Source organism: Parasteatoda tepidariorum, chromosome X1, assembly GCF_043381705.1.
Source record: "Parasteatoda tepidariorum isolate YZ-2023 chromosome X1, CAS_Ptep_4.0, whole genome shotgun sequence".
NCBI lineage: Eukaryota > Metazoa > Arthropoda > Arachnida > Araneae > Theridiidae > Parasteatoda > Parasteatoda tepidariorum.
This window is the reverse complement of record NC_092214.1, coordinates 59,842,934-59,869,577: the sequence shown is the minus strand read 5'-3', so window position 1 is coordinate 59,869,577 and position 26,644 is coordinate 59,842,934. Positions and strand designations below refer to the sequence as shown.

The following is a 26,644-nucleotide window of genomic DNA, read 5'->3' as shown; positions in this document are numbered from 1 at the left end:
CAAGGAATTTCATAACAAAAAAATTCAATGTTTGTAAGCAAATTTTTTGTTCTTACCCTACAATATTTATATTATACTAGTTTTATTTATTTCTTATATATTCTATATTTATTTATTATTTCTATATATCAGGAGTTTTCAACTTACATGAGGCCGTGGTCCGCAATTAAAAACACCAGTCAAATGGCGGGCCGCAACTTTATCAAAATTTTAACTAGGACTCTTTTATGTTTGAAGAAACATTAAATATTACTGTCAGATTTTTATCAAGTTGTACAAAACAAAAGTATTGAATTACAAATTAAAATTAGAAGTAGATTTTTAAGCAACATACACGATTATTTTTGTACTTGAATAAATATTTTCTTGGATGCGAAACCTGAGAAATAATTTTTTTTGTCCCTTTGGTTTGTTAAATTTCAAAGAAACGAAGAAATTAGGTTTTTTTTTAAAGAAAGAAAAGTATTTTAAACCCATATAGCTTTTTTAAGAAAATTGTCCGCAAAAAATGACAACTAATATATTTCACAAAAAAAGGCTTGGCGGGCCGCCAGTTGGAAACCGCTGTTATATATTATTTATTTATTTATTTTAATTAAAAAATTATATTGATAATATTTTTATTACTTTATTTCGAAGGGCTATTGGAATGGAATTCAAAAACCATATGTACTCTATCCACTACCACAACCTACTAGAAAATGCAAAAACAACTTTAAAAAAATGACTAAAGAAGAAGAAGAAGAGGGGGAGGAAGAAGAAGAAGAACAAAATAATATGTAAAATGTTTATTACTTTACACTCGTTGTTATGGCTCTTATCATTCTAAGCTCAAAATGCTTTCAACTATGATAGAAATTGTATTTTAGTTGAATAAATGTTTACAATTCATGATCCTTCTATGCATGTGTTTTTTAATAATGATATCGCTTTTCAGCTACTGTTACAGTTCGAATAATCGCAATTTTTCGAAACTCTCTTTCTCAAAAAATATATTTTTTCGTTTGTCTCATTCTTTAACTGTTAGTGCAGATTAAATACGTGGTCACGGGTTCCAAGTGTTTCAGTTACAAAAATTAAACAATGAACTATGTGAAGTATTAACTCTTTCAACTTTTAGGAATATATAAGAATATTTTATTACGATGGGAACAATAAGCGCCCAAATATTCTAGTTTGGTAACCTATGTTAAAAAAAAAAGCTTTAAAAACCTTTAACTTTTTAAAAAAATCTCTCTTTAGTTTTGATTTGTAAGCGGAGTTTTCACTCGAAGAAAGAAAAAAGATTAATAGTTCAAGTATTTATTTTTTGTCAAAAGAAAGATATTTTCTTTATTATTCGTGCTATCATTTGAAATTAGCCATAATAATGATTTCATGTATAATTTTAAATTATAATAGTAACGTGTTTATATTTTCCATTATTTTCGAATTATTTTTATTCAGTAAGCTTCACAAAAAAAAGTAAAATCTTGATTTTGTACATTGAGCTTGAAATTTCCCTTTTTAAAAGAAATTTTTAAGATTTAAGGAGCCGGTGATGCAAGAGCTTTGAAATATTTTGCGAGCATATTGTTTCATTGCATTATTGTATACAATAAATATTCAACAAAAATTTAAAAATATAATTTCAAAGTTAGAAGAGGGGAGGATCACTTACAAACCTTTACAAAGAATAAGTGCTAATAATTTTTTTTTTTTAAAAAATTAGTGTTTGATCTTTTTGTAAAATTAGCTTTTTACAAAGTAATGTTTTTAAAAACCCTTAGTGTAAATGTTTGTTTTAGAAAATTAATGCAAAGTATATGCAATTACGAATAGAAGACAACATGAAAACGTGGATAATTTTTTACCCAATGATTTGGCTCAAACCAACTATAAAACATTATCCCTGATCTGCATGGTTCATCTAAGGTTTTCCTGTTATAGCTATAGCTTTTGAGTAACAAAATCAGAAACGAAAACTTCCTCTTTTTATTTATTTATTTATTTTGAATAAACGTAACTTTATTTGAACTGACTTAGTTTCATAACACTTTAAGTAAGGAAAGCAGCTGAATTTTGCAAACTAGTATCTCATTGCGGTTGAAATTTTGAAGATCTGAATCTTAAATTTACCTTTTTGATTTTTTCAAACTGAATCTTTACTCGTAATAGACAACTAGTCGTGTTTTCATTTTGTGCCTTAGCTAAGTTAACTTTTGCCAAACTTAAAGTCAAAACGTAAATATTTTCCTCATAAAGGCCTCATTTTTGCTCTAAATATAAGCAAATTCCCATTCTGAAGCATACGAAAAGGTTATCCCTTTTTCAAACACACACAAAGCATAGATTGTTATCCAATAGAATCGGCTGAACCTCTTTCCTTGCTTTGGTGATCACCTTACTTAAGAAGCAAGTATAAGCATTCAAACCAAAACAGTTAAAAAGCTCCACCCCATTCGATTGTTTCTTTCTATCCAATTTATTCAAAGATACCTTGATGATCTTAAGTGGACAAATGTTTGAACAGAACTAGTGTGGACACAGAATTGTAGAGCTTTTGTGAACATGTCAATATTAAGCTTTCTGCACCGAAAAAAAAAATATGATCAAAACTACAAGAATATGTGAAAATTTACCGTATTTCTGCCTTAATTTGAACAACAAAAAATTTTATATTTCTTACCTAGGAGATTTGGTAATGTTTTTGTAATGTAATTAAAAAAATATGGTTTTATAATATGTGATAAAAATTTTAAAAATGCTTTAAAATTTGGTAATTTTATCATGATATTTCAGAATATGGCATAAAATCCAATTATTCGGATAAATTTATTTTTCTGTTTTATATTCTTTACTAACTGTGTGGTAATAAGAACTATAATTTTGAAAACCAGAATCCCCGATAAATCGTTACCATATGAGCGGAAAAATTGCCAAATGAATGATTTGAATACCGCATATTTTGGTTTTTATTACCAGAATTAATGTTATTAATAACATTTACCAGAAATATTATTACCATACAGTACGGAAATTTGACAAGAATTGTTTTTTCCGTGCATAATAATAATTTGCGTTGATTGCTAATACATCACTTATTAGACTTATTAGGGTTATTCACAAAAATTAAATAAATTTTTGTTGTATATTTTATGATTTATTAAGATTTTTTTCTCCATATTTGGACACTCCATATTTTCTCCATATTTTTCTCCATATTCCTTTTTATAGAATATAAAATTCAGAAAAAGTCATTTCTCAGTCATTTTCTCAATTTAATTTTTTTCTGAAAAATTCTTATTATTTATTACATATAATATCATACAATCATAACTTTTTATAAGAGTTATAAAATATTTACTTCCGAAATTCTTCTAATACCTCGTGTTTTTCAGTTAATATTTAACATTGATTTGTTAAACTACTAGATAAAATAAAAATCAATCAATTTAATTAACAAAGCAATATTTCTTTTTTACAAAATGCATATTGAAACTAATTTAGTTGATTGTCTTTGAAACAGCTATTGTTACAGCTGTAATCTAGGTCTAATATTTTTCTTATTTTTAATATTTTTCTTATTTTTAATATTTTTCTTATTTTTAATATTTTCGTTATTTTCAATATTTTTAAATCTTTAAAATTTTTCTAATATGCAGAAACCATATTCCCAAAATATGCTATGTTCACCGAGACATTTAAAAAAAAAATATATGTTCTGATATTAATTCACTATTTTTAAACAACTATGGCATTTTTTATGGGATTGACGCAAATATTAATCTAAGGAAAAGGCGTCTAATGAATAGAACTAAAAAGAAAACCTAACTATGCGAAGTTTTCTTATAACCTTCCAAACTTATAACTTACACCATTAGTCTTAGTACTCAGTCTCTCTTCACGAATTTTTCGAAGAGATGTAAATGTTGTGATCACCTGATTGGCTAACATTTAATGCCGCTAATTCCTAATTATTTTTTAGCTGACAAGGAACCTGGTTCGAGTAAAGCTTTCAATTCCGCGTTAGAAATTGTTTCCTCGGAACGTTTTTTAATCATCTAGATCAGAATCAGTATTTATGAATCCTTCTTACAAACAATATTTGTTACGAATTTGTGATGTTTCAGCAGAGTTTTTCTTCAAAAAGTACAATAAGAATTTTTTTTTAAATTTTTTGTCGGTAGAAATATTTTTATATTCAATTTAAAATAAAAATAGCTCGGATATTCTTAACCAAATGCACACACAGTTGTACGAAATTGCAGTGTTGTCAGGTTAGATTAAATGAAGATCTAAATATTATGTTGCTACCAAACATTCTTCAAAACTTATTTATATTGTAAAAAATAAATATATTGTTATTGAGAAAGTTGATCTTTTAATAATTCTCTTAACTAATATATAGGGTGCTAGGTTTTCTTAATTTGTTCTACCATTAGATTGAGGGTTCCCTATCCCAATCTTAAAAAATGTGTGATATTATGAACAAAAAATATGATTTAAGATACACAACATGGTATAGAGATACAACAGTAGGTTTTAAAAAATTTAAAATTGAACCAAAAATCATAATTTTACTATTAATTCTCTCTTAATTATAACTTTCGACTTGCTACTAAAACGCAAAATAATCATTTGCTATCGATTACATTACATACATATACGGAGAAAACTACCAGAATATGACAAAATTTACCGTGTTTCTGGCTATATGGGAACACTAAAGTGCTCTTTAATCTTTACTGAAGCTCTTTGGTAATGAATTTGTTAAAATTAACAACAATATATGATTTCATAATCCATGATAAAATTTGGAAAATGTAGTTAAATTTGGTAATTTTATTAAGATACCTTAGAGCATGGCGCAAAAACCATTTAAACCGGTTAGATTTGTTTTTCAGTTTTCGATTTTTTACTAAATTTGCGTAATAAGAACTATAATTTTGAAAACCAAAATTTCAGGTATACCGTTAACATATGAACGGAAAAATTACCAAACGAATGGTTTAAATACCGTTTTATTGGTTTTATTTACCAGAATTATGTTTTTTTTTCTTTAACCAGAAATGCAATTACTGCCATTACCATACAGTTCGGTAATTTTACCAGAATAATTTTCTCCCTATTAAAACTTTCTTAGTGATTTCCTAAAACTTTATAATTTTTTCATTTTTGAGAAACTATATTTTTCATAAACTTCTTATGCAAGAAAGTTACTGTTTATTTCACCGTAAAATATTAAGCAATGTGAAAAACTTTCGGCTCATATATATAGAAGAATAAATAAAAGTGGGAAATATTAATTTGATAAAGATCATTAACAAACAACTTCCAAACTAACACAGTCATTAAACTAAAGTTGTGTCACGACACATAAGATTGATGCAACATGGAACATATTTCAACAATTATCGTATCGTAATTAATAGCTAAACTCTATACGATGCCCTAATTCATTTAACGTGTAAATTTGATATCTTAAATTATCTCATTCAGTAGACTGAATTCAATCTCTTGTTAGCAGTGTTTTGATGAAAAATATTTTTATGTTCCTTACTATAAGGAACAAAACGCAATTTTAAAACAACACGTTAAATAATGAGTTTATGTCCTATAAGGAAGCATCGAGAGGTTAGGATGTATTTAGCTCAACAAATTTCAGGTATCAGACTGAGTTTTGCTAAGTACAATTCTAGTAAATAAAGTTTTATATTACCTGCTATGTTTTTTTCTCAGTGAGTAAAAGTGTTATGAGATATTTTAAAAGCTGAGATGAAAAACTTTTCTGAATGTTTTTTTATTACCGTTCTTGATAGATGCTTTTTTAAATCTTTTGTTAAAAATGAAGTCAAAATATTAGGAGGATCGGAAAGTATTGTCGTTTCGGTGCATTAAATATTCGTTAGTCTTAAAAACCAATTCATTTTTTTCGATTCAATTTTCGATCCGGCTTTGAAAGGTTGTTGCTAACGAGGGTGAACATATTATTGATTAAAAATAAAATCTTAATCACAAATATCACGGATACGAGATTACTTTCCGGTCCCCCTAATATTATATTCTTTACTGGTCCCATTAATATTTAGCAAGAAAAACTCAAAAACGCTTTCCAAATATGGGGATTCAATGTTACGAACTGTTGGTTTAAAAAATATCAAAACCAATTTGATTGCCTTTAGAAATTTAAAAGAGTTTTAAAAAAAAGTTAAAAAAAATGGAGGAAGCGGTATAAATATTTTTAAAAATAAAATTCCATAAAAATTTAAAAAACAAAATTATTGGGGGTTGAGAGTGATTTATCAAAAAGCAAACATTATTTGAAAAACACTATAATTGTTTATAAAAAACTTAATTATAATTGTTTCAAAAGATGAGAACGGAGATAAAGGGGTAAAGAAATTAACGATAAAAAATATTTAAATCATATTTATAAATTGATATTATTAAAAAAATTAAAAACAAAAGGATGGTAAAAAAAACTCTTTAAAAAACTATTTAAAGTTATCAGTTTTTAAATTTTTCTTTTTAATTTAGTAAATTGTGAGAGAAGATGGTAATTTTTCAATATCAGAACTCTTAAAAAATAACAAATATTAATGGAAGAAAGAGGGATTTTTTTTTAAAAACGGAATTTTAGATTGTAAGATATATAAAGCTCACTGGCGAAGAACAGTTTCTATCCCATTTTTCGCAAAATAACTATTAGATTACCATCTGTTGCATTTCAAGGATTACTAAGTTTTGACAAATCAATAACGCTAAAGATCGTTTCCCCTCGAGAGTTATTACACTGTGAAGATGGGTCATTTTGTGAAAAAATCCTTTCCTTTCCGCACCCAAATCGTGGTATAAGACCGAGAAATCGTGACACCCATTATCATGGTATATATAATATGAATACATAATTAAATATAATATATGAATTTCTGTGCAAAGTTGCAGAATATTTGAGAAACGGTTTTTTTTTTAAATTAAAAGGTCAAGTATAAAACTTATCTCTTATGTTTTCAGTGTTTTTATTTTAGATTTAAATGCAAATTAGGTCAGTGTTGGCAGACATTGAGATAAAGCAGACCTAGGCAGAAAATATAAAAATGAAAAATCACTGGGGCACTTGAAATGGTGGAACCTGTACTGAACTATATACTTTAACGGGAAAAGCAAGATCTAAAAGAAAGAATTTAAAAAAAAAAGCACGATTCGAACCTTGAAGCATGTAACAGGCGACATACTCTATAAAGCATTCAATATATGAAATCCTATTGCGTAATATAAATCGGCTAAATAAACAGCACAACAAATAAAGTTAAAAAATTAAATTGTTGCTTATTGACAAATTGCTGCTTATGAGACAAATTGTATTAATTAATTGCTTATATATATATAAATATCCGTTATATATTTATTTATTTTATTTTATTATTATTCTTTTATTTTTCATATAAATTGAATCAGGTGTTTTCAGATAGCACTACAGACCAAATCTGGTGCAAAAAGGGGGGAAACGAAATAAAGACGCGTCTCGTGCTCATTAGATCCGTGTGCATCTATATAATATTTTTTTTTCATCAGTAAAAGTAAGTAAAAATAAAAAAAATTCATGACATAATTTAAATAATAAACATCAGAAGATAATATGAAACAAATGGAAAATGTTATTTTGAATTCATTTCTCGGGAGAATAGATTTGACTTGTTATTACGCATTCTCGTACCGAGTTAGCTTAATTTATTGATGGAGTCTGTTTATTTGAAGCTATCTAGCGGACACCTTATGAATTATTATAATAGTTTACAACGCGAGATTCATTTGAGCCTAGTTTCACATGGGCGTCATAGCTTGCGAAGCTGTCAACATATGCCTAAAAGTATTAATAAAACATTTTTAAAAAGTTTTAATTCTGTCAAAAACACGTTTAGTTGTGAAAATGGCAGGTTGCGGACTCTTTATGAATTTTGTGTGCTTTCTTTTTCGAAGAATTCATTTGAACACTGTAAATTGACTAAGTATCGAAATCACTGAAGATCGACTTTTAATTGTCGATAACACTTATAATCGATTTGTTGGAAGAAAACTTTGTGTGGCAGACATTTTATGGAATATTTTAAAATTTTTGCACAGTGGAATTTAATTGAAAGCGGTTTCATGTGAAAGAATGGGCATCGTGTATTCCAAAATTTAAATTTGTCCAAGACACGTGAAATCAAAGGCATAATTGGTGTGGAATTATTTATTTTAATTATTTACTCATCGTATTATCGCAAGATTATTTATTATTATTAAAACTAAAAAAAAAATTTCTTAAAAATACTCCTTGGCGTATGTGGTTGAGAATTCTTCACGTAACTAGTACTCTTTCTGTGACATTTCTGTGACGCGAGAAGCATTAAATTTTGAGTTGGTGCTATATACTAAGTCTGTTACAAAATAATTAAATTGCAATTCAAATTCAAATTAATATATGAAAAACATTTTAATTAAACTAAAGACAACGTATGTTGCATATGTCCGTATTTTTTTCACATTTCAAATCAGGTCAATTATTTCAGACTGCGTGGTGAGCAAAATCTAACAAAAAATAATATAAAAACGTAAACCTAGATTGCCTATGTCCAACTACAGCAAATTGCATGACAAGAAAAAGACTTGCAAAGATTTTTTCAATAATTTTTAACTTTTAATTGACTTGTATGACTGTCTGATTTCGTAACTTAAATTATAGTTGTATTAGTAATTAGTATATTTAAGGTGAAGTCTTAGTCCTAGTACATGAAAGTCCGATCATTAGATCAAAAGTTATTCGCAGTGTTCGCTTTATTATTTTGCACACTGTACATTAGTTAAATAATTTCCAAAATGTAATTGAAGTACACAAATTTTTTCCTTATTATCGACAAAAAATTACAATCGATGATTAAGTTTCTGCACGCCAAGTACGCGTGTATGTACTGTGATAACATCTTTAATAATTTTTGATTTTATGATCAGATTTTCACGTATTAATAATCAATCTTAATGGTTCGACTGTCTAACCTTAAATATGCTAATTATTTAGTGCAGATGGTGTTTTAATTCATTAAATCAGACAAAAAATAATCTACTATATTTGAAGAAACATGCTTTTTTCCCCATTCTTTTTTTTACCACAAAAAAGGGGAATGAAATCCGAAAACTATGGCCTCAATGGTTTAGGCAGAGAGCGGTGCAGACTTGGGAATTTAGTAATAGTAGTAAAAAGGTAATGTCGCATTTAGGTACTTTGAAGCATTGCATTTAAGGTCTTACTACCTTGAAGGTGACAAAAATGTCACAAATGCGACAATGACAATCTTGGCTTAGATTGCACATAGTAATTCTATTTTCTGAAGAACCGAAGTTGTTTAGAACCGAAGTCGTACTACTTCAGCCTTTTTCTGCGAATATATTTAATAGTCGATTTTCACCTTATTGCGACAAACTTACATGAAATCGTGTAGCGTTTAGGCACTTTAACCTTATAGATATTTTCAGAGAAATATGACGTCAATTTTTTTTCCTAAGATACCTGCTTCAATGGCATGCGAAACTAAAAGATCTGCTTTAAATAAATCTTACGATGCGAAAAATTTGAGTCTATTTTCAGAAATTATGGCGTGCAATCTTTCAAATAATTTTCTGTTTTAAATTAATTCCACGCTCGAAAAATTATTTAAAAATAGTCTTAACAGTCTCTAAGATGATATTAAATTATCAGATTTTATTGACAGTGCCTTTTTAACACTATAAAGACTGAAATACCTATATTGCCTAAAAGCAGTCAAAATGACTGCATTGTGAATAAGTAACTAATGTATAAAGAAATTTGTTTAAAATTAATTTTTTATATTATTTTCAGTTATATAACAAATTATTAGCAAATATATCAACAGTAAAAATAATTATAAAAGTCACAAAATTCTAAGAAATTGTGTCATTATATACATCATTGTTTTTCTAATTGAAAATAAATAGCAGTCAAAATGACTTCCTTGGGCAATCTAGTGTAAAGAAACCTGACTCAAATCGTATTTTATATGTTAGCTCCATCTATGTTCTCAATTTAGCATGTTTTGGACAAATATTATTATTTATTTTTTTTAAAAAAGTGTTCTTTAAATATTTCTTGACATATCTGAATATTTTTGAAAAATAAGGCGACCAGGATTTCATATTTACATAAAACCGTTTTTAAATTGATCCTGTGATGCAAAAAATAAAAATTTAAAATTGTTCAACAGATGATATTGAGTAAACGGACTCCATTAAAAAAACAAAGCACACCTGACAAGGATATACAACACAACAATATTTTAATATAACTCAGAAAAAGATGGTATATATACATGAAAAATGATGCAGATTCCTTCTCGCCGCAGCCCTTCCGGACGTAAGATGTGCATCCCTTCTCGACATAAGTATATTATATATAGCACTTTTAAATTTAAATTTTTTCTATTCTAATGTTAAAAAAAACTCAGGACATTTTAAGACTTTAAAATTTGGATTTTTAAAAGGCTTTTCTAAATGCCTGGATAATAATAATAATAAACAGAAAATTTGTGAACATTGATGTATTACATAGTTTTTGAATCCAGGGAGCATTTTGACTCCAAAAAAATTTTTGATTCCTCTGAAAGTCACATACGAAAGAATCAGATCTTGATCTGCATTTTTCTCCGTAAGGCAAAATAAATTTCAGTATTCTCTTAACTAGGGTACTATTGTTCAAAAGAGAAACATTCTCCTAAATTTGCCGTATTGTGAAATCACCAGACGTTTTTTATAAATACCTTTAACTCAGCACAAATAAATAAAGTCATAATACGGAAAACGAGATTAATAGTATTCCTTATCCAAAAATTGAGTACGTGACCTTATAAAAATTTCATATTGAACTATAATCTTTTTATTTTTAAAATTTTTACTTCGATTTAACTTTGTTTCTAAAATAATATAAGTTATAAGAAGAATTGTAATTCGAAATGTTATGTCCTCAGAAAGACGACAGTATTTTTATTGTATTAGCATTAATGACACCGCTTTCTAGTTCCTGATTACAATATACAGGAAAATGAAATAATTTGGGAATTTAACAAAATCAAATTATTTTTAACTGAAAAATTGCAAAAAGAAATAATAAAAATCAACTTTCAATTTATCAACCTTGAATTCGCAAAATCAAATTATTTTTAACAAAAAAATTGTGAAAATAAATTATAAATAAATAACAAGACTCGACTTTTAATTTATTTATTGACTGCTATAAATGATAAAATATTACATGAAATACTCATAAACTAGTTCAAAAACCAAAGCATAATGTTCACAAACTGTGGGACTTTTACTGGAGTACTCGGGTAAAAAGATTTTTCATTTCCAAAGTTTATAGTTCAGCAAACTTGCGAGTTTAGATAAGAAATAAAAATTTCGAAATTGAAGTAAAAATAGAAATTCCAAATTCGGGTTATGTGGGGTAATTGTGACCAGCTCCATTTTTAAGAACTTCGCATTAGGTAAAAATTCAGTGTTGTGAGTACATTTTGTTTCAAGTACTTTTCAATTGTTCTGAGATAAATATATCGAGTCAATATTTAAATAATTTTAGGAAACTACATAAATCCACGAAAAGCAGTTTTCGTAGATGCTCATTTAAAGTGATTTCAACCAATGAAGAAAATTTTTGTGAGAAAACTTAGTTTTAAATCTATTTGCAACTAAGTCCATGATGTTTTTTTCAAGTTTTTATTTTTATTTTATCTCTGAATTAAAATTTATGAATAAGAATTTTACCGCAAAATATTAAACCGTAATTTTTATATTAATATTAATTTAAATACAGAGATGCAGTTATTTTACGGTAATTATTACATTAAAAATTACAGTATATCAGTTTTTTTGTTCCGAAACATATTGCGATGAAAATGGATTTCACGGTAAAAAGTACCAGCACCCTGAGTGCCGTAATTTAATCCTATATTTTATTTAGCGACTAGTCATTTTTTTTCTTAGCCGGAATGGGGTAATTATGACTTTTTCCTGTTATCCCAAAATTAATTACTTTTTGTGTTCCGTAGCAAAAAAAAAATTTTTTAGAACATGCACAAAAAAGAAGCCTTGTCCTTCTTACTTCTTGAAAAAATTCTGAAAAACAGTGTTCTGGTTGAAAAAAAAAGAAGAAACTGAATCAGTGAAAAGCTGAAATGTAGCATATTAAAATCCAGCAGCGAATATCTGGAAAAGTTAGTTCAGAGAATCATAAAACGAGTAGCCCAACAACATTAACAATTAAAGAGCGACAAGAACTTGTTAGAATGCTTGTTGTCAGGAGGCAAATTCGGTAACGCTCTTTAAGGATGGCAAACCAAGAAGGGACTAATATCTAGGTTTTATGGAGAGACATTTTCGCTTATCAATCATTCAAAAAAGCCTAACACTTTCATTCATTGCTTCAACCTAACACAATTCCGAAAATTTTCAACATTTTTTATAAAAAATTAGAAGCAGTGAATTAGGTGCGAAAATTTACATCACCTGACTATTAAGAACTGATGTTTTACATTAATCACGACCCATTCCGTGTGTATGAAAGGAAAAGCAATGGCCAGGGTTTCTAGAGACTGACCGAGAGTCAACAACTGTTCGAGAATGTGCATAAACTTGTGCTCATAATTCCCCCCTCCCCAATTTTCCCTTAAAATTCATGATCACCTCCTTAAGAGCCTAAGTAAGTAACTTAAAGGTTAATTAGTTTTCTCTAGATTCTAAAATAGCCAAAAATTCATTAAAACAATAACTTTATTTTAGGAAGACATGAAGCAGTGAAAAAAGTCCTAACTGGTCATAAAGACTGTCCCTATATAATTTCGTATTAAAAGAAATTAAAAAGTTTTAAGAAAACTTAGCGAAAATTTAAAAAAATCATCAAAAAGTCATCATTTTTTTAAAATTACATTAAATCAGCAAAAAACATAAACTAAAGTTAGCGTGAAGAATTTTATGTCAGTAGCGTATCATAGTGAAGGAATAAAAATAAAATACTGCCTAATCATCCATTTTTTATAGTATTTTTAATATAATAATATAGCCTAAATGTGCTAATTCTTTGAATAGCTTCTTTGAGAAATTACTAATATTTGTTACAAAAGTTATTGGCTTAAATAAATGTTACGGCACTTTTTTTTTGGGGGGGGGGGATTTGAAACTACATAATATAATTAGCGATGAGTGCAATAATTTTTTAAATTATATTAGTTTTAAATTAATGCATAAAACCTTTGCACATGTGATACTTCAGTATTTTCTGGTCTACTAACTATTTAATATTTATTGCAGTCGAAAAAAAAGGGATAATTTCTAAAGTTCAAATTATTTATGTTATTTTATTTCTTTTGAAAAATAATAAAAATGCAGACGAAGAAATGTAATTTATTTCCTTATACAAAATAACATTAACTTCTACCATAAAATTAAAATTGTAGCGAAGATCTAGAACAATGATTGAGTGAAATTTCAAGGTTATTCATTTAACAAGAGAGCGAATGACCCAAAGGGAACAATTTCGTCCACTCTGGTCAGTTAAAAAAGTTTCTTACGGGATGGGGAATCAGAAAAAACATGACTCAAAAAGTAAGTAACACATCTAAGAATAACTAAGATGATGACAAGAAATTAATATATTTCAAATTCACATGTGGCAGCGGGAATATAAGAGAGCAGTAGTTCTCTGAGAATACGATATGGGGCGCTGTCAGTTGGAGGCAAAGCTAGAGGAGATGTAAAGGAACAGCAGAGGACGATGGAGCTTCAAATGAGTGAGATGAGCCACCTGAACCTGCCGGAGAGGGAGAGGTCACGGAGTGCATCCCCGGCCGACTCCCTCACATCTTCGGCCACTGATATATCCATGCTTCCCATCAGTGGCCGAAATACACATAAAAGAGATGATTACGTAAGTATTCTTATAACAGTATCCCTTTCAATAAGACTCTTTCTTCAGTACCATTTGATTGGAGTGACACATAAATATTGATATTGTTGGTAAGACTTAGGCTTTGAAAAGTGCTTCTTTGAATCGATTCTCTAAACAAAAATACTTTAATTATAAATATACTGTATTTATGTATGTATTATCTGTTGTTTAGAAAAATATTTTATTTAGTTTTAAAGAAATCTTGAATTGATCTTAGAAAAACATACGAATATTCACTTGTTTGTAGAATCTGTTAAAAGGAAAGGTTTTATTGGACTTCATTTAAATTTTTTTTCAACTTTATTCTTCAATTTTATTTCTTTATACTTCATTCAATTTCTTTAAATTCATTTTTCAATTAGTTTTGTTAGAAATTTTCTTCTAGTACTGTAAATACATATGAAGTTTTATTTGTTTGTAGGCTCTATTATTGTATTTGTAGTACTGTATTTGAGTAGTTTTATTGTATTTGAATTGAAATGTTTTTATTTTATTTTTTAGTTCAATTTTCTATTATATCAAAACTTAAGTAACAATTTACATCAAGTTTGTAGAATCTGTTAAAAGGAATGGTTTTATTGTACTTGATTTTAAAATTTTTTCCAACTTATTCTTCAATTTTATTTCTTTATAGTACTTCAATCAATTTTCTTTAACTTCATTTTTCAATTAGTTTGTTAGAAATTTTCTTCTAATATTATAAATACATCCGAAGTTTTATTTGTTTGTAGGCTCTGTTACTGTATTTGTAGTACTGTATTTGAGTAGTTTTATTGTATTTGAATTGAAATTTTTTTACTTTAATTTTAATTCAATTTTCTATTATATCAGAACTTAAATAAAAATTTCCATCAAGTCAAGTAAATAAAAACAATTCTTAATGATTCAACTGAATGAGAGTTTTTTTTCCACTTATTTTTAATTGATGATTTAATGTTGATTAATTTTTGCTTTTTTTTCCATATTAAAAGAAAAAAACCAATATTTTACAAAATTATTCATCACTCATTGGATAACTCCTTAATAGTTTCAATTTCAAAAAGACAAATGTCGATGATTATTGCGTGAATTTTCCCGCCAACATAGCCATGAATATATATAAAATCGATTTGTTATTTTCGCGTATTTGATTACAATATTATGGGTAAAGCTTTTTATCCGACTTTTAGTAGCTTCTTTGTACTTGTTTTGTCATTTGTGAAAAATGTATGTATCTGTTTTAACACAGATTGTTCACGATTATAACTAGCTTAGATAAATCCAAACAATAACATATTAAAAATTTTAACTATTGGTTACAATTTTTTTAGATACATTTTTTTCCAAATCATTCTTCTAGCTCATGTTAAATGAATTGTAGAAAACGAAAAATGCTTTTTTTGAAACTGTTTAGACAACATGCTAAAAAGCACTATTGGTGATGGTTGACACTACTGACACCAGCTGACACTATTTTAGTACGAGAAATCAAAACAACACATTTTTAAGAGAGAACATAAAGAACAAAAAGTTTTTGAAAGAGAGTTTTTTATACTGTAGCACTTTAGAAAAAAAATCAATTTTTTTTCGTTGTTTAATCTGAAAGTGATTACAATACATTTTCAAATTGAATTTTTTTATACATTTATGATCAAGTCAAACGCGCTTTGCACAGACCTACAGCATTTACTAGAACGCTAATATCCCACCTTTCAAATTGGTTGGTACAATACCTGGTCAAGCGATTGCCCATTTACGTGAAATCTTTTCAGGCTATTGTGAACACTTGTCATCCAGCTAGCCCATGCTTAAATTGGTAGCATTTGTTTAAAGTTTATTTGAAAGAAAAGAAAGAAAAAAAATAATAAACAAGGTAGAAAATCATTCCATTCTTTTAAGCAATAACTACTTTAAAAAAAAACTTCTTTTATTTTGTAGCTGAAATGGAAGAAAGGTCAACATGTTTCAATCGGTGGTCATAACATGTGAATGATGAAAACAGAAATAAATTAACATTAAATTAAAACAGTAGCAGGAATATTCCCAATTGCAAACCAAAGAATGGGATGGAAAATTTTCTTTCACGATTGAACCTTTTCTGCTTTCATCATTCACATGTTAACTTCCCGACGAGGAGCGTCGTATTAATACGCTGGAATAAGTCGATCTTTCTTCGATTTCAATTATGAAGCAAACGATCTTTTTATTTTCAGGTTGACTTGCCGCCTAATTCTACGCTGGATTATTCGTTTCATCAGCTATTTTGTTATTTTCTTATTCAACTTTACTTCGATAATTCAGCACTTGAGGAATTTATATCAATTTTATATTTCGTTTATATAGGATAGTAAAATTTAGTGAAGTACCTATGTTTCCTAAAGTTGTCATGTTTTTTAAAAAGTCGATAAAAAGGTGTTCTACTGATAACACACACTTCAAAATGTCAAAAAATAAACTTGCATCTAAAATTTCGTCATGTTTAACAAATGAATGAAAATTTAAATTCTTGTTTCAAACGTTGTATATAGTTTACTCTTTCACTTCCTCTAAATAAATTTGCTTTTTATTCCTTCATTCATAACACTAGAATTTATACTAAAAAAATTACAAATTATCTCAAATATATTAAAATTTTCTTTAATTAAAATGATAATAACAAAAGTTATAAATTAAAAAGCTCTTCAATTAAAATTATGTAAATTAAAATTAATAAATTGATTCCCGTAATTAAAATAATGAATTAATATCATCCGTGGAAAAATGCTATAAAAAAACAATCTCTAATAGTTATGCGCATTATAAAAATCGATACTCAATTATTAAATGAAATCCGCATTACTTAGACAAATATCTTTCCGCACTTCTTACAGCTCAAATTATTAAACGATATCACTAAGTAATATTAATATAATAATGGAATATATATCATAGTGGAATTTATCTTACAAAAACTTACTATAATATAGCTTAATGCGTTCTTAGCATAACCAATTGAAGAGTGGGAGAGTTAAATTTTTTAGCGAAACAAAAATTGAACTAGAACATTTTTACCATTGTTTCTAACTGGATTGATGCCAAAAACGCTGACTGTCATGTCTCAAACTTTCTAAAACCTCTCTAAACTTTTCCCCTCTTTACTTTAGTCTATTTTAAATGTCAATAAAAAATAGTACCAATGTTAAAAGGTAGTAAAATGTTAAGAAAGGGTTAAGAAAATTAGTTTGTGTTATCACCAGCAGCAATTAGGAAGATATATTTTTTCAAGTAGTTTTTGACTTATAGTAAACCTTATTTTCCTTTTAATAGTTTAAGAAAAATTAAATTTGAGATACATCACAAAAAAAACAATGTAGTATTTTTTCTAATACAATAAGTTCAATTTAATTTTCTAAAATTTTAACTTCCATAAGCTCTTACGGAGTCAGCATGATAGCATGATAGCATAAAAAATAATGTAATATTATCCGATCGTAATATTTATAATTATGATCAGTTTAAAATAACTTAATAAGTTAAAAAGAAGATTTTAATTTAAAACTAACTATGTTTTTATCATATAATGTATAATTTTTATGTTACGTGAAATAAATACAATAGCAAAAAAAAAAAAAGGGGGGGGGCATTAAGATTTTTNAATATTAATAAAAAAAAAAAAAAAAAAAAGGGCATTAAGATTTTTTTTTATGTCACACTTTCTCTTATTGATATTTTTAAAGTACATATATTCTTAATATATAATTTCTTAGCTTTGGAGAAATACCAGAAGCAATTAATTTATGTATTTAAATGAATTTCGTAATAAACTCTGGTTAAAAACACTTTGATAACATTTGTAAGGAAGTGCTTGTTCACTTAGTCTGTTTCTTATGTAAAATATAAAAAGTAAAGTATATTTGATCTAATTTAAGTTAAAATAAATTTCTTCTAAAATTGATAAATAAAAGATAACATAACTCAAGAAAACTAATAAAAAATTTAAGTTGAAAAAATCTTTCATGTAAAACTTAACTTTTACTCCAGATAGAAGTTATGCTGGCGGTATTTTTTACCGTAAAATCCATTTTCACCTGAAGATGTCATTTAACAAAAAATCTGACATACCGTAATTTTTACAGTTATAATTACGGTAAAATAACTGAATCTCTCTAATTAACTATAAGATGATTTTTAAGATTTTGTTATAATAAAATACAAATAAAAATGTCGTATAAAATTAAAAAATATAAATTCCCTTACAAAAATTGAAAAAAAATAAACTATTTTAAAAACTTGCACACTCACCTCTTGCATACCGAAGCAAAATTTTCATACTCTTAATCGATGGAATAAATAGAGCTGTCAGTTTTCATTGTAACGCAAAAAAAAATTTTTTTTGTACATGAAGTAAGCTAAAGAATCCTGAAAAAGTAAGTTTTTCAATAAAGTATCCGTGTTTGGAACAAAAACAAGCAATATATTTCAGTGAAAAAAGTAAACTTTGATCCTAAAAAAATAACAACAATTATAATAACTTAATTATTTTTGATGCTCATCGATGACTGTTTTTGTCTCCCTAGAATTAAAAAAATAGACTTCTGAAAAGGATTGGTTAAAATAGCCCCACCAGCTTGAAAAGTTTTGATTTGAGTGAAACGCGTTTAATATCGATTATTTTGATCTGTTAGGTTTTTTTTCTCTCTCTTTTATACTAGGATAATCAATATAATATTTAGGAGTTATTTTCATATATTTATACTTGAACATTCTATTTTATAATTTTAAAAAAAAAAAATCTTTTTTTTTTCTCATTTTCCCTACTTAGGCTTCCTTACTATTTAAAATTTCATTTGAGAAACCAAGAAATGGTTATTGGCACGCTGCTGTGAAACACGATTCAAATGACCTGATAAAATTTCTTTGAAGAAATCAGAAAAACTCAAATTTTTTTGTCTTCCAAATGTAATAAAACATTCAGACGCCATTAAAAACAATCTTAGAAAAGAAATATGAAATATAATTTCACGTTACAACTCCAAAAAGAACAGTCACATAAAATTTTTCATCAGCCTAAAATCATATTTTACATAAAATTATATATTGTCACCAATTGTTCTCGATTACTTTTAATATTTTCTCTCCATATAAGTTAAAAATTATAAAGACTGCTTTCTATTTATAATTATAATTTATAATTATCATGGTGAGAAATTATATATTTATACATAAGAATTTGCATAAATCAAGACGAACAAGACAATCTAAAACGTTTTATCAAATACGTGTTTCTTTTGTTAGACTGTTTTCCCAGAATTAATCTTATTTTTAAAACGAACCTATTCAATTACTTGATTTGTCCTTTTCATTATACATAAATATTTTTCACGGTCCTAAAATTCTTTCTCACTGGAGAGTCTGTAAACAAGATTATCTCTCCTCCATGAAAAGAGGGATGCATTGAAATGATCCAATGAAGAGGGAGTTTCCTCTTTTCTATCATTTATTTGGATGCTCTTCAACTGCCACCAATCGTTTTCTCTTTATCTTTTGTTCAATTAAAGACTAAATAATTAAGTGGTGTTGGTACGAATAGGATAAAGGGATAAAATCAAATATTTAAATGCTTTCGTGAGGAAGGCTTACGCGTAATTAAATTATAAACATTGGGAATTTTAGACTCAGATATTTCTAGCTAACGTTGCTAGATTTAGCGAACAGAAAGTACCTATTTCACTAATATTTATTTCTTAGTATTTTTCATCTCCTCCTATGGATGTGTATTGATATTAAATCACTTTATATTTTACAACACTACATATTTTAATTTGGTTGCTATAATGAAATTTTATATGTATGTATGTGCATATATATATATATATATATATATATATATACACTACCGGTCAAAAGTTTGCGAAAATTTTGAAATCTACAAAAAAAAGTTCTAAATTCAAATGTTCATAGAACTGCGAAAAATCATTCAAATGGCATGNATATATATATAATTTATTTATAATAATTTCTGTAACAACTAAAATGAAGATAGTTAACAGAATTCGAAATTTATCAAAACAACACTGCAAAAAGTTTTGTCTGTATTGTTGGCATAATTTATTGATTTTCATGGAGATATGCAGCAATGTGTAAGTTTGGTGATAATTTTTATTCATGCAAAGCTAATTATTAAAAATGCTGAAACTTACATTAATAAGAAAACAAATTACATTTGCGTAGATATATTACTTCCTTTTTCTCTGAACATGTTTTCTTTAGAAGTTATCCATAATAAGCCTAATTGAATAATTTTGTGGCAAAGGATGATTTTTAAAATTTAATTGGTGAACTCATCTTATTGTGAAAATACTCTCATAATGAAAATTTTTAAAATAGGTAAGGAATACTTTTTCTTATTGACAAGATGATGTGATAACGATATATTAAATTGAAATTTTAGTTACAAAGTTGCTTTTATTTCATCTTAAATTCGTGTGCCAAGAAAATAAAACTTACAGAACACCAGATGACGAAAAGAAATCAATTAATATTATTTTATTTAATAACTTAATCATGCCATTTATTTATAATTTTTCCAAATATTTGGAATATTACAGTATTATTGTTTTCTTTGCATAAATGCTTGTTTTAACGAGGGAAAAAAACAATGCAATTAAGATAGATTATTAAAATATAACTGATATTGCCTTATAATTAATTTATATATTTGTATTACTTAAAATAATACTAACTTTTAATTGATGATATTTTTTTTAAAAATTTTGTTAATATTAAAATACAATAATTTATTTTATTTAAAACTTTACAGAATAAAAAATTTCCTTTAAACTGCATAAAAATATCATTATTATTAAGTATATGTTAAAACTAATTTTATTAGATAAAAAGAAACCTCGCAATGATTAAAAAAATGATATTGTATGACATAAGTACACAGTAAAAAATTACAGTAAAAAGTATCATCTTTCAGAGTGCCGATACAGTTTAGCGTGTAATCCATTTCTACCAGAAAAATTTACGTAACAAAAAATCTGATACATCTGTCACATCTGATACATCAATGTAATTTTTACAGTAATATTTACTGCAAAATCACTGAATTATTGAAATTTAAAAAACATTACGGTAAAAATAACAGATGATGCACCCAAGGTGCCAGTACTTTTTTCCGTAATTTGATCAGGAATTTTTTACAATGTAATCTATCCTTTTATAACACAGCATTAATATATACCAATTAATGCCCTCTCTTAGAAATGAATACTTCACACTCAGATTATTTACTACGCATATACGGGATTACAAGTTTTAAAAGTGCGTAAATAAATACGTCAAGCTTATAAAATCGTGGTCCGCTATAAACGAAAAATCTTTCTTACTGCTTTTAACTGAGACAGTATTGTATTAACGTGACTAAATTTCATTTCCACTGTTTTGTCTGTCACGTTTGCCACTTTCTATTAGCAATCATTCAACTTGAAAACGTGATTATTTTACTATTTCTTTTATGTTTGTAATTTTTTTCTTTCATTATTGTTGATGCGCAAGAAAAGAAAAATATTTTCAGTTTATGAAGTTTATTTAAGTAGCTAATGAAATTTTCTTCTCCAGAATTATTTAAAAATGTACAACATTCGAACTTCCTTTTAGAAAAATTGCTTACACATCATTTTGTCGGTATAAAAGTCATAAAAAAAGAAGAATTTTCGAAACTTCAAAATTTTTTTCACAACAAATTCGATAAATGTGTACAAAAATTCAAAGGATTTTATAATTTTATATCATTACTTCAATTATACAATAAATTAAAAGAATTTAAGTTTTTAAACCAAGCATTTAGGTATATCATACTTTAATTAATAAATAAATAACACCAAAATTAAAAATAGAAAAAATTTAAAGTGCCATTTATTAAATAATTTGCTTTATTTTGTGCGGTTTTTTCGCATTCAAAAAGATAATTTCTTTTTTTTAAATTATAACTAATTGAAACACACTATTCAGTGTATAACTTTATTCAGTAAAAGTCAGTTGTAGTTCGTAATTGTGTGAACACATTTCTCGAAAATAACGTGAGGCTAAAGTTTTTCAATCATGATTTAATATTGGGGAACAATATCTCAAAATAGTATTTATAAAACAAACTACCTTACATTATGCAAAAGTGACTAAAATTATTATGTCATTTTTAAAATTCAATTATATTACACTAAAAAGATGCTCTTCACATTCACTATTCTATGAAATTATCAATATTTATTTCATTGAAATGAGTTTCTGAGAAAAGGATTGAAATGTTTCGCTTTTAACAAAGAAGAAGAGAAAGAAAACGAGTTTCAAAGGAAGGAAAATGTGGAAAAATCGTGCTTCGCCCGTTTCGAATTCATCTGCCTCAGAAAATCAAGTATCTCACAAGAAAATTGACCTGGTTATTTATGAGTTTGAAGACTTCTTCTTATTTGAGAATTGAAGCGTCGGTGGTATAACGGTTAGCATAGCTGCCTTCCAAGCAGTTGACCCGGGTTCGACTCCCGGCCGACGCAAACTTTTTTATGAAATATCACGAAAATTTAAAAGAATATAAATTTTTGGATTGAAGAAACATTATAGTTTTGGAGTATAAAATGAAATGAAATTTTAGAGATGCCACAGTACATTTTTAAAAAGTCATAAGACGCCAATTTGTTTCATAATGCAATTGATTTGCTTTATGATGCTTTGAGAACGTACCAATTTTTAGAGGAAAAATTCATGTAGTTTTTTTTTTCTTTCCTAAAACACCTTCTAAATCTACAACTCTAACTATTTACTTTAGCTCTGGAATTTAAATAATCTTACCTTCTTACATTTATTACTTTTTTTCTGCTCTGTTTCTGCAACAGATATCTTACATAAGAAGTTTAGTGAAAAGTTGTTGTTTTTTGTGTGTATGTGTTGTATATTATTGGAGTTTGCTGCAGTGTAGCCACTTCTGTATCTTGTGTCATTAAATCTTAATAAGCCACAGCCTTTCAAATAAAGTAAATTAAGAATTCCCTTAATGCGCAAAAGATTTTGTCCTACTGAAAATATTTTAATATAAAATTCATGAATTTAAATTTAGTGCAAGGACATGAAATTTAAAACCGTATTAAAAACACTTTTATTTTCCACAAAGTAATGTGCTGACAGAAATAAAATTTAAAGTTCGCTTCGAATAAAGAAAGGTTAGGAAACACTTCGATGGGAATAAAAGCTATAGTCATATATGACTATATTACTGAGATAAACAGTTTCTTTGACATCAGCCTCTAATTTTAGAGAAATAGTAAGGAAGATGTAGAATAAGTTACCTTGAAGAAGAATCGAACGTCCCTAACTACAGGAGATACTCAAAATTTATTGTACCAATAGAAAAATTTAAAAAAATTAAATTTCCTTCAGCGTTTTTACATTATACGATATTATGTTATTTCAAGAACATTTTGGTAAAAGTATAAGTTGAAAATTATAGAAATAACTAAGGTTCGAGGAATTTAGCGTTGCAATAAATTGAATTTCCATTTGTAAGCTATTAATGACCGAAAATAAAACAAGAATAAAAAGAACGGCATTATTATTTCCTTTTTTGAAAAATCTAAAAATATTTCGTGTTTATAAATAGTACAAATGTTACAGAACAAATTCGTCATACTTCGCCGACGTAAATAATTCAGAAAACGCATTCATCTTTTCAGCCCGAGTAGATATTAGAATAAACATCATTTGTTGCGTTACTCTCATCTCCATACGGCATTATCCGGAAACGTCAATTTTTAACGCATAAAACTTTTCCGGAACAGAAAATTGACATTGATCCTTCTATTTAGAAGAACTTATTTGAATTTGATCGGCATTTTAGGTGAATCTTACGTGAAAATAGGGCTTGAAACTATTTGGTTAAATAACTATAACGGAAATAAACTAGCAAAATCAATAACCTTAGAAAGTGGCTACCCAACTATATTATATATCGTTATAAATGATTGGAAAAATTCCACCCTCCTCGTTTCGCATAAACAATATAATTCGTTGAAATTATATCTGTATTAATAATCAATAATCAAACATCTAATTTTCTTCCGTTTTTCATCTATATTTAAATTAATAAAAGTAACATAAAAACTCTAGGTTCCATCATTTATATGTATTAAAAACTTATTTCTTTTTTAATATTCTTAAGCAATAATATTTTCTAATTATTTACATTTAAAATTAGTATGCTTTGTGAATGTTTAACTGATAAAAAATAGGAGAACAATGTTTAACATATGTGAGGTATTGTTAAACATATGTGAGGTGATAATCTGCTGACAAAAAAAACTTAAACCACGTTTTAATTACATCAGAAATAAATAAAATCTAAAAAATTAATTAAATTGTTTCAAAAATAAAAGTTTTTAATTAACACTAGAAATATTGAACATTGTTGTATACCTAGAATAAAAGAAGGGGCCAGTTTGGCCCTTCCCAGATTGTTTGTGTGTAGATCAATTAGATATCCAAAATTTTATTATACGGGACACTGAATCTTCAATTAAATCTATACATTACTTTCTTAAATAATTGAGTTTACAATACAAGTCTTTATTAAATACTAACGTTATAAAACAATTATTTTTGTTGAAAGTTTTATATATTTTTTTACTTATTTGTAAAAGATTTAACTATTTATGTTGTGTGTTTATCTCCATACCAAATAAAATTTGCATTTGACCATCTGTAAAAGTCTTTTCAATATTCTTTTAATGTTGAACCCAGACATTAAATTTTTAATTCGAAGTAATTGCCGTGTTCTGATGCATTTCTTTAAATATTATTTTCAATCAGGGTTCGTGATTTTTTTGATTTTTNTTATATTATATATCGTTATAAATGATTGGAAAAATTCCACCCTCCTCGTTTCGCATAAACAATATAATTCGTTGAAATTATATCTGTATTAATAATTAATAATCAAACATCTAATTTTCTTCCGTTTTTCATCTATATTTAACTTAATAGTAAATGTAAGTAATATTTTTTTGCAAAATAATTAAAAAACTTAGTCAAAACTAGAAAACGGACAAAAAAGTTCATATCGATATTGAAAGCCAAATTTTTATGAAACTACCAAACTTTCAACATTTTATCAAACTTCTCCGCATCTCTAAGTTATATACACTACCCTACAATATTGGAAGAGACACTTTCAGTTTTTGACATTTTTTTTAAGCTTAGAGGATTATTTTGCAACTTTTGAGGTAATTAATTAGTTCATGTGATTTTTCATACTTAGTAATAAAGTTTAAAACTTTCAGAGACCGACAATAAATTATGAAAGAAAACAAGTATTTTTCTATGGCCTTTGACAGAAAATCGAGCAATAAGCTTATAACTTGTACCGATTGTTATTACTTGCAATAACTGCATAAAATTTCAGAAACCTAATTTAAATATTTATGGAAATACTTTTATAAAAATTATATTTTTTTGTCTAATGTTTTTTAGCTATAATTTTAAAAAAATGAAACGAAATTTTTGGAGCAATTAAAATTAATTAAAAAATTATTGTGTTAAAATTTGAAGAAAAAAACATTCGTTAAAAAGTACTTAAAATATGACTTTTTAAAGTAGTTCTTTTACATTGCGCATGCGCGGAAGAATTTTAAAAAAATTATTTGGTAATGAGCTGTATTTCGCAACTAATGAAAAAAGTCTAACTTGAATATCTTAAAAATTGAAAGAGTTTTAAGAGATTTTCGAAGTAGCTTTGTACTTCTTTAGAAAAAGGCTCAAAATGATAAGGGGTTTAACACAAATTTCTTTTTGTACCAGTACGCAAAATTTAATTACATGTAATACCTTACTATAATCGTTCAGACACCGAACTGCGATTTATGCATTTAGAGGAAAGAAAACGAGGGATGACCCCCACAATGCCGGTGTCATATTTTATAAATCTTGTTAAATAGTACAAAATGAAATTTATGAAAAACCCCTTATCATTTTGAAAATTGCTTGAAACTCTTATGATATTCAAATCAGGCTTTTTTCATTAGTAGCCAAATACAATTCACTACAAAATTATAAAAAAAAAATTTACATTTTTCCACCCATAAACTGTATAAAAGAACTGCTGCAAATAATCATATCTTGCGCAGTTTTTAATGAGCTTTTTTTTTTTCAAATTTTAAAATAATAATTTTGTACATAATTTTAAATTGCTCCCTAAATATTGTTAAATTTTAGTGAATATTCTTAATGTTATAATAAAAGGACGTAGGACAAAAAAAAAATTTTTTTTATGAAAATGTTTATATTTCCAGGTGGTTTACGAAATTTTATACAGTTATTAACAACAACAGTTATTAACAAATAACAACGAAAGTAATCAATACAAGTTACAAATTTATTGTTTGATTTTCTAGCACAAGTGTCCAAAGATACTAATTTCATTTTGTAATTTATTGTCGGTCCCTCAAACCTTTGAAAGCTCTAAACCTAATTGTTAGGTATGAAAAATCGCATGAACTCTCTGAAGTTACAATATTGTCGCTGAAGTATTTCTTGAGAAATTTTTAAAAAAATGTCAAAAACTGAAAATGTCCCTTCCATTATTGTAGGGTAGTGTATTTTCAGCTATAAACGTGCGTTTCGGATAAGAAAATATTATGAAAAGAAAGTATTATATATATTATAAAG

The 26,644-nt window shown here is 26.8% G+C and overlaps 2 protein-coding genes and 1 non-coding gene across 3 annotated transcripts in view; all 3 read left to right on the top strand.

Annotated features, from left to right (window-relative positions):
• The window catches only part of LOC107447331 (Tyramine beta hydroxylase), a 40,361-nt gene extending 39,461 nt beyond the window's left edge, over positions 1-900 (top strand). Inside the window, exon 12 of the mRNA XM_043039066.2 lies at positions 640-900. Coding sequence (XP_042895000.1) covers positions 640-783 — 144 coding nt within the window. The 3' untranslated portion in view covers positions 784-900. The remainder of the gene's footprint in view (positions 1-639) is intronic.
• Positions 901-13,756: 12,856 nt separating this feature from the next.
• LOC107447340 (solute carrier family 2, facilitated glucose transporter member 1) overlaps positions 13,757-26,644 on the top strand; it is a 60,593-nt gene continuing 47,705 nt past the window's right edge. Inside the window, exon 1 of the mRNA XM_016062217.3 lies at positions 13,757-13,951. Coding sequence (XP_015917703.1) covers positions 13,799-13,951 — 153 coding nt within the window. The 5' untranslated portion in view covers positions 13,757-13,798. The remainder of the gene's footprint in view (positions 13,952-26,644) is intronic.
• Positions 22,414-22,485, top strand: TRNAG-UCC (transfer RNA glycine (anticodon UCC)). Its single transcript has one exon. It is a non-coding gene; the product is annotated as a tRNA-Gly (tRNA).